Here is a 13,415-nt window from a genome sequence, read left to right as displayed (position 1 = left end):
TTCTCAGTTCTTTCTCTTCTTTTTATTTTTTTATTTTAAAAAATGTTTATTTAGGGGCCCCTTAGTTGGTTAAGTGTCCGACTTCTGCTCAGGTCATGATCTCAGAGTTTGTGGGTTCAAGTTCTGCATCGGGCTCTGTGCCGACAGCTCGGAACCTGAAGCGTGCTTTGGATTCTGTGTCTCCCTCTCTCTCTCCCTCTCCTGCTCACACTTTGTCTGTCTCTGTCTCTGAAAAATAAATAAACGTTAAAAAATTGAAAACTGTTTATTATTATTCATTGAAAGAGAGAGGACATGGGCATGGGAGAGGGGCAGAGAGAGAGGAAGAGAGAATCCCAAGCAGGCTCCACACTCAGTACAGAGCTTATCATGGGGCTTGATCTCAAGAGATCATCAAGAAATCAAGAGATGGCTGCTTAACTGACTGAGCCACCCAGGCGCCCCCAACAACTGCGTTTTGTTGTTTACCTTTTTTTTTTTTGCCCCATGATCATGACATCTTTCTCCTGCTGCTTTGCTTTTCTTTTTGGCTTTTCTTTTTCACTTCTGCAATCTGCCTCTCCCTCGGTGGAATTTTCTCTTTTCCTCCCTCTTTATGAAGTTTTCTCTTTTTTCCCTTTCCTAGTCAGCCTGCCCCTTCCTTCCTTTTCTGGCAACTTCTCTGTTTCAGGGTTTAACTAGACGTTATGAATCACTCCAGTTTCTAGGTTGCTAATCCAGGGAATCCGGGCAATTTGTTTCTGTTCAGGGTTAGACTCCTGTCAAGCTTGCTTCTTAACTTCATGTGGAATCTTCCTTCTCTTCTGCTGTTTCGCCATGCTGCTTCATTAATCTGTAACAATTACCCACCCTCTTTCCAGACAAAGAGGCACCTTTACTCATTTAAATTCCTCAACTCTTCAGATTTCAGACAGATGGCTGCCCTCAAAATGGCAGGTGAAATCTGAGGCACAAAAATGTTATTTTTCTTTCAAAGATTATTTATTTATTTTGAGAGAGAGACAGAAAGAATCCCAAGCAGCCTCCCTGCCCAGTGCCGAGCCCCACGCGGGGCTCGATCTCACAACCACAAGATCACAACCTGACCTGGTATAAAGTCGGATGCTTAACTGAGCCACCCAGACCCTGCCAAAAAAGTTATTATGGAAACCTCTTCCGCGACAGTCCTCTGGGTCTGCTGGTCCACGTCGGGTATAATTTTGCAGAAAGAGCGTTAGACTTGAGAGCCAGAAAAGTTTTGATGTTCCTACCTATTGTCTGTGCAAATTTGGGCAAATCACTTACCTTCCCTGGGCTCTCTGGAAAAATGGGAACACTTCATGGGAGTATTGTGGAGATGAAGAAGGAAGCAGATAAGTACCTGCAAACTGGACCGAAATGGTAAGTGAGCAGGGACGGTGTTCTGCTTCTTTAAATTCTTCCAAGTGAAGGGGTCATTAAAACACTGACATTTTTTCGGTCAGTTTCTCCCCTCCCCCCCCCCCGCCCCGCCCCCCCTCCCCGGGTCTCAGGGAAAGCTACAAGCTGGAAAAGGTGCAGAGATCCTTGTGGTAACATTTGGCTCAAATGTCTACGCTGTAGGACTTTTTGTCTGGAGAGGGTCTTAAGGAATTCTGATTGGAGTTCTGTGAATCCAGTCCAGGCCAAAGCGGCCCCAGGGAGGTGCTTTGGGAAGGGCAATCACTGCAAGGTGGTTGCAACAGTTCACTTCCCAGGCTAGCAGGAAGCCTGATTAGAAAAAACCGTGTGTGTGTGTGTGTGTGTGTGTGTGTGTGCGCGCGCGCGGGCGCGCGTGCCAAACCCAAAGCAGCCTGGGACGTTTCAGGCTGGCACCACCTCCTCTGGCTGTCTCTGAGGCCATCCAGAGGCCAGAGCCCAGGCCGATTAACTGCAAAGTCAAGAGAGGACCGCAGAGTTTGGAACTGTGTGCGGACCGCTTGCAGCGCAGAGGGCGGGAGGGAGGAAAGGGAGGAGGGCGTAGGGAGCTGAGGCCCCACCTTTCATTCCAGCAAAGTGCAGCGGCGGAGCAGGGATGAGTCACAGGCACTGGAGCTCAGGTTCCCATAGGTGAGGGACTGGCTCTCTTCTCTCTGGGTGCCAGTTCTTACTGGAGCGGCCTTGGCAGGGTGTTGGAGCCCTCGGTCTGCCCGGTCTGGTCTCTGGGGCCAGGGCTGGGTTCCCTCATGTATGGCAAGAGCACTTGGCGTGCTGGGCTGCTTCTCCTTGGCGTGCAGCTCACAGGTAAGGGCTGCGGGGAGGGGTGAGGGTGGGGGGGGGGGGTCCCTCGCCATTTCCTCCTTCACGGCCGACCCTGCAAGGTGGTCGCAAGAGTGTTGCTTGGAAGCCTGAGCCACGGTTGCCGTTCACTTTAGGTTTTGACTTTGCTGAAACCGAAGTTGGTGGGTTGTTTTTGGAGAACTGATTTTGGACAAACAGGTTTAGGTGTGTTTGGGCTGCTAGTGATTCAGGCACAGAGAGGGCTTTCTAATCTCAGGTTACAAACCATTTTTTTTTCCTTTTTTTTTTTTTTTTTTTTTTTTTTTTGTGGCCACTCTCAACCTCCCACTGCAGGCAGGATCAGGCGCTTGGATTTCTGTGTGTCTTGTCTGGGACTCTCAGCAGCCCTGGGAAAGCTGAGAAACTTAAGGAGAGAGACCCACGGTGATTTTGAAACTGCCCCAATATGCACATTCTCAATGTAAATATCCTGGTTAAAAAAAAAAAAAGCGCCACGTGGTGTAAAGGTTCCAGGGGTGCAGACAAACAGAAGCTGTCCGGGCTTAATTAATTTCAATTTCTGCAGAAGATTGGGGACAGTATGAAATCAAGGACCCTTTCTGGACAACTTGCCTTCTAGGGGACCATTATACACACAATACATAATGCTTCATCTGAATACATGTCTAATCCATGCTACGATTAGTTTTGATTTTTGTTCGTTTGTGCTTTCAATTGTATCTGCCGACCTTTGTAGTTGGTTCCAACAGTGTGGGAGCGGGGACCGTGAGGCTAGGGTATCGCACTATGGAGAAAGTTGAGAGCACCGAGAAGGCTCGCCATGTGGTATTCTGAGTCACGGTTGCACGTAAGTGGGAGCATGCAGACTCAGGATGGAGTAAGTTTGAGATCCGGGACATTGACTTCTTTACAAGACTCACTCAGACATTTATTTTGGCCGCGTCGGCAGAAATTCTCTTAATCTGCATCTTCCTTTCTCCTTTTCTCTCTGGTAGCCCTTTGGCCTATAGCAGCTGTGGAAATTTACACCTCACAAGTGCTGGAGGCTGTCAACGGGACAGATGTTCGGTTAAAATGCACTTTCTCCAGCTTTGCCCCCGTGGGTGATGCTCTAACAGTGACCTGGAACTTCCGTCCTCGAGATGGGGGCCCCGAGCAGTTTGTAAGTAGATTATTGTCATAGGCCCGGGGACCCCTGGTTGGGGAGACAAGCCGGTCCATTTCTCCTTGCCCTGCCTGTGTTTTTTTTTCTCAGCAATAAGCACAGGGTAAAGCTGAGACACGATTCTTGGCAGAGAATGACTGGCAGAGTTGAGAGGTCCATCAAGGGGAAAGCAAGAGGTTCTTGGAAGAGAGCTGCATACGGGGCAGTGAGGCTGGCTCCCCTTTCTCAGCCTCCGTGCCCCGGCACTGAATAGTAAGACTTTTGGCCGCTTCTGCCTTGTAGGTATTCTACTACCATGTGAATCCCTTCAAACCCATGAGTGGGCGTTTCAAGGATCGAGTGGTCTGGGACGGGAACCCTGAGCGGTACGACGTCTCCATCATCCTCTGGAAGCTGCAGTTTGACGACAATGGGACATACACCTGCCAGGTGAAGAACCCACCTGACGTTGATGGGCTGATAGGGGAGATTCGGCTGAGCGTCGTGCACACTGGTAGGTCACACAGGGGAAAAGGGTTTTGGGAAGCTTGAGAGCTTATAGAAAGGAGAGGGGTGGTCTTTTGTGACGGCTGAAAGAGTAGCGAGAAGGGCTAGCCCTTCGGGTCTGGAATCTACAGAGGGAGACTCAAGAGTCCTGGGGTAAAAAGAGAAAGGCTTTGTTTGTCTGTGGAAAGAAACAGAAAGTTAAGCAAGCAGACTGCGGAATCTGTTACAGAAGTGGCATTGAGATTGTAAAAGGGAGAGGAAGCAGTTCTCTGATAAAAGGCTAACAGTAGATCTGTTCATTCACTCGCTTATTCACAGGATGCTTACCGAGTACCTACTCTGTGCCAGGCACTGTCCTGTGCTTGGCCCGTACTATCTCACTTAATCCTTACACCCTAGGCTGCGGATGCCAGTGATGGTGATGATCATTTATTGAGTGCCTCCCACGTGTCAGGGGCTTTGCATATGTTATTTAATCTTTATATATCGCATCAGTTTCTTGTGCTCTTAGTGCCCCACATTTTACTAATGAGGAAGTTGAGGTTCATAGAGGTTAAGTCGTTTGTCTGAATTCATGGAGCTGAGGGAATGGAATCATTTGGAACTCAAACCCAAGCATCTTTGGCTCCAAAACTGTACCCTAGACTAATGCATTGTAGTGCTTGCAATCTTATAAAGGAAAACCCGGAGCACTGGGTGTTGTAGGGAAGCCAATTTGACAATAAATTATATTAAAAAAATAAAATAAAAAGAAGGGAAAAAAATAAAAAGGAAAACCCGGAAGCTGTGCAGATAAGACCATAAAACTTAGGAGTTGTAAATCTGGGCTTGAATCACTGCTATCATTTACCAGTTGGCAATAAATCTTTTTTTCCTTTCCTTACAGTGAGAATAATCTAGCGAGGCTTATGGTGAAGGAAAAATGAGACAATGAATGTAAAAATTCCCCAAACTCTGAATTGCACCAAAAAAACTTTTTTTTTTTTTGCACTGAAAATTATAATAACTACCGTACAGTGAGTGTTTATTATGTGTGGGCACAGCATGGAACCAATTGATACGAATGTCTTTTTTAAATAAGAATTCAATAAATGAATATTGTTGTCTCTGTTTGATACATTGAGGAAACTGAGGCTCAAAGAAGTTAATTACCCCAAATCACATAGCTAGTAAATTGTGGAGCTGGCATTTTCACCCAGCTGTCTCTGGCGGGTGCTCTTAACTAACACATGATATTACTACCTGTAGAGTAGTAGGATTTCCTCCTTTCATTCCTAGTGTCATCCTTCAGGGCTCCATCAGTAGGGCTGCGTGACCTTGGAGAAGTCGGTTGAGTACCAACAGACGTAATGGAATGTCTTTGGACCTCAGTTTCTGAATTCATCTGCGTGTAACCTGCACGAACAGGTTGGACAAGAACACATGTTCTTAAACGTGTTGTGGTCACTACCCTGAGAACCTAATGAAAGTCGTGGCTCTGCTTCCCACAAAAGTGTACACATACACACACTATGACACAGAGTTTGTGGGCTTGTGGCCCGGCTCTCTTCCCATCCTCTGTCACAGACTCCAGGCTGGGAACTTCTGGGCTAGACATTTTCTAAAGTCCTTCCTGGCTCTGAGGGTTTATTGAAGTTTTAGTCAGAAATCAGGGCACCTGGGTGGCTCAGTGGGTTTAAGTGTCTGCCTTCAGCTCAGGTCGTGATCTCACGGTTTGTGAGTTCGAGCCCCGCGTCTGGGTCCATGCTGACAGCTCAGAGCCTGGGGCCTGCTTCGGATTCTGTGTCTCCCTTTCTCTCTGCCCCTCCCCTGCTTGCACTCTGTCTCAAAAATAAATAAACATTAAAAAATTAAAAGGCAGGAGACCCAGGCTTCACAGATTCTGCCTGGTGTTAGGGACCTTTCCCACTGGGTTCCCTCTTGCATCATTTTATCTACTGGACTATAGTTACAGATTTACTTGCCTGTCTTCCCAGTGGGTATGAGTTCCTTGAAGGTAACGTCTTTTTTGGCTTTGTATTTCCGTTGCAATGTCTGAACATAGTAGGCCCTTAATAAATCTGAATAAATGACCGGATGAATGCCAGAGGTGAGAGGGAATCGAGGAGAAACAGTTTGGACGCTGGGTTTGGCTAGGTCAGCAATAACCTTACCCTACTGGGTGGTTTACTGGCTCTGTGGTTCTCAGAATCTTAGCATCAGAATCACCTGGAGGACAGGTTAAAACAGATTGCTGGGCCCCACCTACAATTCAGGAGGTTGAGGTGGCCCTGATGATTTGCATTTCAAAGTTCTGCAGAGTGCTGCTATTACTTGTGGGACCATAGTTTGAGAACCACGAGAGCAGCCTTCATAGCTTCCTTACTGCTGCTAGAGTTCACAAGATCATATGGTAGGAGAAAGGAAGATTCCATTTAATGCTGAAACTACATCCCTCTTATATCGTTAGGTTTCATCGTATTCTTTCTCTTTTGAGAATCATGACATCCTCTTTTTGTCCTTACAGTACGCTTCTCTGAGATCTACTTCCTGGCTCTGGCCATTGGCTCTGCCTGTGCCCTCATGGTCATAATAGTAATCGTGGTGGTCCTCGTCCAGCATTTCCGGAAAAAGCGATGGGCCGAAAGAGCTCATAAAGTGGTGGAGATAAAATTGTAAGGCTGGGCAGTTCTGGGCAGTCTTCCTCTAACCCTCTTCTATCGTGACTCTTGGTATTTTACACTTGGGCAGAATGATTGTTGAACAGATGTTTTTCCCTCCGAGTGAATCTTATAAAAGAATTCAGATTCACAGGATGGAGAAAGTAGGGTGTGATCTGGTAACTTCACAAAAGCTTTCTTTTTTTTTTTTTTTTTTAAAGTTTTTTATTTATTTTTGGGACGGAGAGAGACAGAGCACGAACGGGGGAGGGGCAGAGAGAGAGGGAGACACAGAATCGAAAACAGGCTCCAGGCTCTGAGCCATCAGCCCAGAGCCTGACGCGGGGCTCGAACTCACGGACCGCGAGATCGTGACCTGGCTGAAGTCGGTCGCTTAACCGACTGTGCCACCCAGGCGCCCCCACAAAAGCTTTCTTAATTGTATAGAAGATTTCATTAGAGGCTTTCTTTATTATGGAGGATTTGACATTGTCAAAATCTGCTTATGTGAAGCTCTTCTAGGATATTCCTTACTTAAAAAAAATTTTTTTAACATTTATTCATTTTTGAGAGACAGAGCACAAGCAAGGGAGGGGCAGAGGGAGAGGGAGACACAGAATCTGAAGCAGGCTCCAGGCTCTGAGCTGTCAGCACAGAGCCCGACGCGGGGCTCGAACCCACAGACTGTGAGATCACGACCTGAGCCGAAGTCAGACGCTTAACCGACTGAGCTGCCCAGGCGCCCCTGCTATTCCTTACTTTTTAATGTAAAGTGTATATTTGTAAAATCTGCTGGGCAGGCAGCAGGGGCATCGTAAGTCAGTGCCTAGGAGAGTCAGCCATGCTGATATAAGGTGCTCAAAAAATATATATTTTTTGAGATGAAATTTACCTATCATAAAAATTTGTCTTTTTAATGTTCACCAAGTTACATAACCATCACCACTAATTCCAGAATTTTCGTCACCCCCGAAGGAACTCCATACGTTTTAGCCATCACTATTTTCCACTTCTACCTGCCCCTGACAACTACTGATCTGCTTTCTGTCTCCATGGATTTGCCTGTTGTTCGAAGGCAAGGAGAATGTAAAGTGCCCCCCCCCCCCACCCCGCCCCGAGACTGAGAAGGCACTTTGAAACTGGAAGAGATACAGAATACGCAGAGTTCTATGTTAAGTGACTTCCTGCCAGGGAGGATCAGGAGGACCGCCATCTGGACAGCTGCGCAGCCAGTCTCCTCAGAAGCCCTGCGTTTTAGCTTACTGGCTTTAAAGGAGCTGGACATGCGGGGGAGTGTTTGCATATACGTGACTGGTGGCTAATGTCTAGCAGACCTTATGGCACTATCCATGCGTTTGCAGAAAACTATGTTATCTGCACTGGTATCTTAATGGGCCCATTGAAATCCAGAACAGATTCCCTGGACATTCTGGTTTTAGAAGGTGAGCCTAGAGTTTATACATTAACCTTTTACATCTTATACATTACTCTAGAACATGTATCCCTGACGAGGTCATCAAGCAGACAACAGCAAGATGCTAGGGCAAAGATGGAGGCAGTATGGCCAGCATTCCTACACCTATTCTGGACATTTCGTATAAATGGAGAATCATCCGATGTGGCCTTTTATGTCTGCTTCTTGACTCAGTATAATATTTTCAAAGTTCGTCCACGTATGGCACTTCGTTCCTTTTTATGGCTGTGTCATATTCCATTGCACGTATATACCACAGTTTGCTTATCCATTCATTTGATGGACATTTAGATTTTCTCTACTCTTTGGCCAACACGACTAATGGTGCTATGAATATTTATTTATAAATTTTTGTGTAGGCATGTTTTCAGTTTTCGTGGGTATATTATACCTAGGAGTGGAATTGCTGGAATGTATGGTTACTCTGTTAACCTTTTTGAAGCGTTGCCAGACTGTTTTACAAAACAGTTACACCATTGTATATTTCCACCAGCAACATTCCAATTTGTCCATATCCTTGACAACCCTTGTTATTGTTTGGCCTTTTGATGATAGCCAGCGGATGGATGGGTGTGGAGTGTTATCTCCCTGAGGTTTGGATTTGCATTTTCTTAATGACTAATGATGTTGAGCATCTTGCCATGTGTTTATTGGCCATTTGTATATCTTATTTGGAGATCTATCTATTCAAATATCTTGCCCATTTAAAATTGGGTTATTTGTCCTTTGTGGGTTGCCCTTTCACTTTCTTTTTCATGTCCTCTGGAGCACAGAACTTTTTAGTTTTGATGAAGTATAATTTATCTATTTTTTTCTTGTGTTGCTTCTGCTATTGGATATAGCAGAAGCTATATATTCTTAGATATAGATTCATATCTAAGAATCTGGTGCCGGGGTGCCAGGATTAAGAGTTAAGCATCTGAGTTTGGCTCAGGTCATGATCTCAGTGTTCGTGAGTTCGAGCCCCGCGTCGGGCTCTGTGCTGACAGCTCAGAGCCTGGAGCCTGTTTCAGATTCTGTGTCTCCTCTTTCTGTCATCCCCCAACTCGCACTCTGTGTTTCTCTTTCTCAAAAATAAAAATAAACATTAAAAAAAAAAAAAAAAAAAAAGAATCCATTGCCTAATCCAAAGTCATGAAAGTTCATGTTTTCTTCTAAGAGCTTTACAGTTTTAACTCTTACAGTAGGTCTTTGGTTCATGTCGAGTTAATTTTTGCACATGGAGTGAAGTGGGAGTCCAAATTCATCCTTTTGCACTTGAAGTACTTGAGTTGTCCCAGCACCATCTCTTTTTTTCCCTCAAGTAATATTTACTGGAGTAAAATGGAATTGATTTGAAGAAGCTCAATGAGCCCAACCCTGAGGTTAGGGCTTGAACAGAATATAAGCAATAAAGATGACTTCTAGGTCAACATAAAACTTTGTATTTTCTGAATAAGGAATGGAATTAGAGGCAGCATACTAATGTTAAACTAAGGTTTATTCAAGTTCCCAAATTGTATTTCCCTCCAAAAATATTCTGAAACATGTCAAAGTTCAGATACCCAGGGTCATGTGGAAGCATGTGCATTTTTAGACGGCACTAGTGGTAACTTTGGATCTATTCCCAGATGCGTATAATTCTACCCAAAACATGGGAGAAAATACATCAACCGCAGCTTTGTAAGATTTGCCTCCCTTGCCTTTTTTTTTTTTTTAACCTCCCTTGCTTGTTAACATTAGTTTCTGCTTCTTTGTTACAGAAAAGAAGAGGAAAGGCTCAACCAAGATAAAAAGGTCTCTGTTTATTTAGAAGACGCAGACTGACATTCTTAGATGGTGAGGTTCATAAATGAGTTGATTTCTTTCCTTAGCTTCCTTGTCTGGCCCATCTCTAATGTGGATCCTCCAGATTTTAGGACTGTTAGGTGTTTTCTACGTGACGTTAGAGGAGCTGGGTCAGGGAGATGAAAGTCTTCTATTAGTGTTATGGATGGCTTCCCCTTTCAGTATGTTTTGTGCAAAGGATGAGGGAGTTAGACCCTACTGCCGTTGAAGATGGAAAATTCTAAGATTATCTGAGGCTTTGTGGTTATGTTTACCATGACCACGAATAATAAATTAACTTTCAACATGTAAATAAATCTTTATTTTTTATTTATTAAGTTTTTTTCACGTTTATTTATTTTTGAGAGAGATAGAGAGATAGAGAGAGAGAGAGAGAGAGAGCGCGAGCAAGTGAGCATGAGCGGGGGAGGGGCAGAGAGAGGGAGAGACACAGAATCCGAAGCAGGCTCCAGACTCTGAGCTGTCAGCACAGAGCCCGACATTGGGCTTAAACTGTTGAACCGTGAGATCATGACCTGAGCCAAAGTTGGATGCTTAACCAACTGAGCCACCCAGGAACTCTGACATGGCCTGACATTTTAGCAGGAGAACTTTTATACTATTTGGAATTGATTTCAACTCCTTTCATCTAGTTATTGGGAATAGGAATCCCATTTTAGTAGCGTGTAATTTTATTTTACCAGTTTTCAGGCTTATTATGCTTAAAAAATACGATGACTTATTTTTCATATGATCGGAATTTTTTTCTATTCTCTGAAATAGGCCTGCTATTATTATTTTCAAAAAGAGTCATATTTTTGTAGCCTAAAGTCTCAGTGAAAAGTCTCAAGGACTTATAAAATCGAATATGGAGAAAAATGATTCTATTGTAAACCCAGAAGAACAAATTTGGTATCAGAGAGATTTTACCAAGGGCTATTGTCTTTTAAAAACCAAGCAGATTCTTGGGGCACCTGGGTGGCTCAGGTCATGATCTCACAGTTCATGAGTTCAAACCCCACGTTGGGCTGTGTGCTGACAGCTCAGAGCCTGGAGCCTGCTTTGGATTCTGTGTCTCCCTCTCTTTGCCTCTTCCCCATTCACGCTCTGTCTCTCTCTCAAAAATAAACAAACATTAAAAATAAAATAAACAAAGACAAAAAAACCAAGAAGATTCTCTAGCAAGTCTGGGTCATGGAAAATGAAGATGGAGATGAAAAGAAACTTTTAAAAACGTTTATTTATTTTGAGAGAGAGAGAGGGGGAGAGGGGCAGAGTGAGAGAGAGGAAGAGAGAGAGAGAATCCCAAGCAGGCTCTGTGCTGACAGCGGGCAGCTCAAACCCATGAACTCAACCCATGGGCTCTAACCCATGAACTGTGAGATCATGACCTGAGCCGAAGTCAGATGCTTAACTAACTGAGCCACCCAAGCACCCTGAGATGAGAAGAAATTTTAAGGAACTCACATGATCAAGTGCATTGTTACGGCATGTCCTGACTGGATGGATACTAGTTTGAACAAAGTAGTTGTAAAAAGATTAGGAGGGGGACAATTGGGAGTCTTGAATATGAAAATGTGAATATGGATAATATTAGGGAATTACTGTTAATTTTATTAGGTATAATAAAGGTATTGTGGTTATAGAGGAAAATGTTCCTATTTTAAATATGTATTTATATATATTATATATAAATTTATATATACATTTGTTATATATAAATTTATTTTCCCTATATTTGTTTTTTTATTATATATAAATAAATACATATATACATTTGTTATATATAAATTTATATATATATTTATATATAATAAAGTACCAAATAAATATTGGGAAAATAAGGCAAAAAATGCTTTAAAATTAGGTGACAGGTGAATTCTATACACTGTCTTTTCTATTCTTCTGTGTGCTTGATTTTTTTTATATAAAAGAGTGGGGGAGGGGCAGAGAGAGAGAGAGAGAAGGCATGCATGTGTGTGATCGAGCTATAGATCATCTGAGTGTCTGTGCAAGGCAGAAGCTATGAATTAAGGACACTGAGAGCTATGTAGTTAAGGAACGGGAAACATCTTCTAAAAGTTGAATTAGAAGGAGAACAAGTACGTTTAAGAATAGTTTCCTTCAGGGGCGCCTGGGTGGCTCAGTCGGTTGGGCGTCCGACTTCGGCTCAGGTCATGATCTCGCGGTCCGTGAGTTCGAGCCCCGCGTCGGGCTCTGTGCTGACAGCTCAGAGCCTGGAGCCTGTTTCAGATTCTGTGTCTCCCTCTCTCTGACCCTCCCCCGTTCATGCTCTGTCTCTCTCTGTCTCAAAAATAAATAAACGTTAAAAAAAATTAAAAAAAAAAAAAAAAAAAAAAGAATAGTTTCCTTCACAGTGGAGAGCACATTCGATAAAATAGATGTAATTCGGAATTCCATGTTACCTCTATGCACTCTTCCCACGTGAATGATCCATTTAAACTTTTGTATTTCAGGAAGCTGAAGATTCCCAAGAACAAGCACCCTAGGATAAGCTGAAGTTAATGGAAGCTTTTCTTTGGCTTTACCAGTTGTGACTTGTCTTCCAACCAGCCCTGCAGTACATAACCACCCAGAGAAGCAACGTCTCTCTGGAGCCAGCATAGGCCCAGGGCCCTCTTGAGCTGATACCGGGAGACTCACACACAGCCCATCACTACGGTTTTATTTAATTTCAGAGTGCAAATACTTTTCAAATGCTCATGAGCTTTTTATACTGAGAAACTACATTTTTGCCCTTGAACACTCCTTGGGGATTATTAATTGTATGCACGCCCATTGGTGTCAAATGAGATGAAAGCCATCTTGTCTGTCATGACATTTCCTTTAACGTATTAGTTTCTTCAGAGCAGCACTCTTGCTACTAAGGTTAATGTGTTTACTTTTTCCTTCTCAGTCTCAACTAAAAGATGAGCCAATTCTCTCAGCCGTTTTTGATCAATTAACAGGAAACCCTAAATCCCGTTCTTCAACAGTTTGATTTTTATGGCTCTCCTTGAGTATGGGACACATCTTGTTTTATTGAATTTCTTTCAGTATCCCAGATGATTGTTTGTTTTGGTTGATCCCACATTTATAATTAGCACAAATCTAAATCACAGAGTAGCTAGGAGAGTTTATGTAAATGCTTATGGATTGACAAATGCCACCTCAGGATGAATCACTTGTCACCTTTTTTCTCTGTGTTCCGAAAAAACAACCAACAGAGCAAGTCTTCCGTGAGCAGTGGATACTGTTCAGCTTACTGTTCAGTTATAACAACAGAGCAAAATCTGTGCTCTTTTGCAGACTGGAATCATCAAGCAGTTACAGAGAAGGTTCTGGAATAGTATGACTAAAAATTTAGGGCTGGTGAAAAAAATCAAGCCTAAGTGATGATAATTTTGTACAGTGTTATATAAAGCTCTGAGAACTGGATGAGATTATTTTTTTTCCCTTTCCTTTCCTTTTCTTTATATTATTTTATTTTTGCTTTAATTTGCTTGTTTTGAGGGAGGGGGGATTTGGTATGGGGCAAAGAAATACCAAAACTAACAATATGAAACCAACTTTATTCTTTCTTCCCTTATGCCAGTAGAGACAGCAA

The 13,415-nt window shown here is 43.4% G+C and overlaps 1 protein-coding gene across 1 annotated transcript; it reads left to right on the top strand.

Annotated features, from left to right (window-relative positions):
* The first annotated feature begins 1,818 nt into the window (after positions 1-1,818).
* Positions 1,819-13,246, top strand: MPZL2 (myelin protein zero like 2). Its single transcript, XM_042905993.1, has 6 exons — positions 1,819-2,241; positions 3,234-3,400; positions 3,686-3,896; positions 6,396-6,543; positions 9,745-9,820; positions 12,286-13,246. The coding sequence occupies exons 1-5, from the start codon at positions 2,184-2,186 to the stop codon at positions 9,806-9,808; spliced, it is 648 nt and encodes a 215-aa protein (XP_042761927.1). The 5' UTR covers positions 1,819-2,183; the 3' UTR covers positions 9,809-9,820; positions 12,286-13,246.
* Positions 13,247-13,415: the final 169 nt, after the last annotated feature.

This window comes from Panthera leo, chromosome D1 (assembly GCF_018350215.1).
Source record: "Panthera leo isolate Ple1 chromosome D1, P.leo_Ple1_pat1.1, whole genome shotgun sequence".
NCBI classification, from domain to species: domain Eukaryota; kingdom Metazoa; phylum Chordata; class Mammalia; order Carnivora; family Felidae; genus Panthera; species Panthera leo.
Note: the sequence above shows the minus strand (reverse complement) of the source record. Positions and strands in the feature narration are given on the sequence as shown.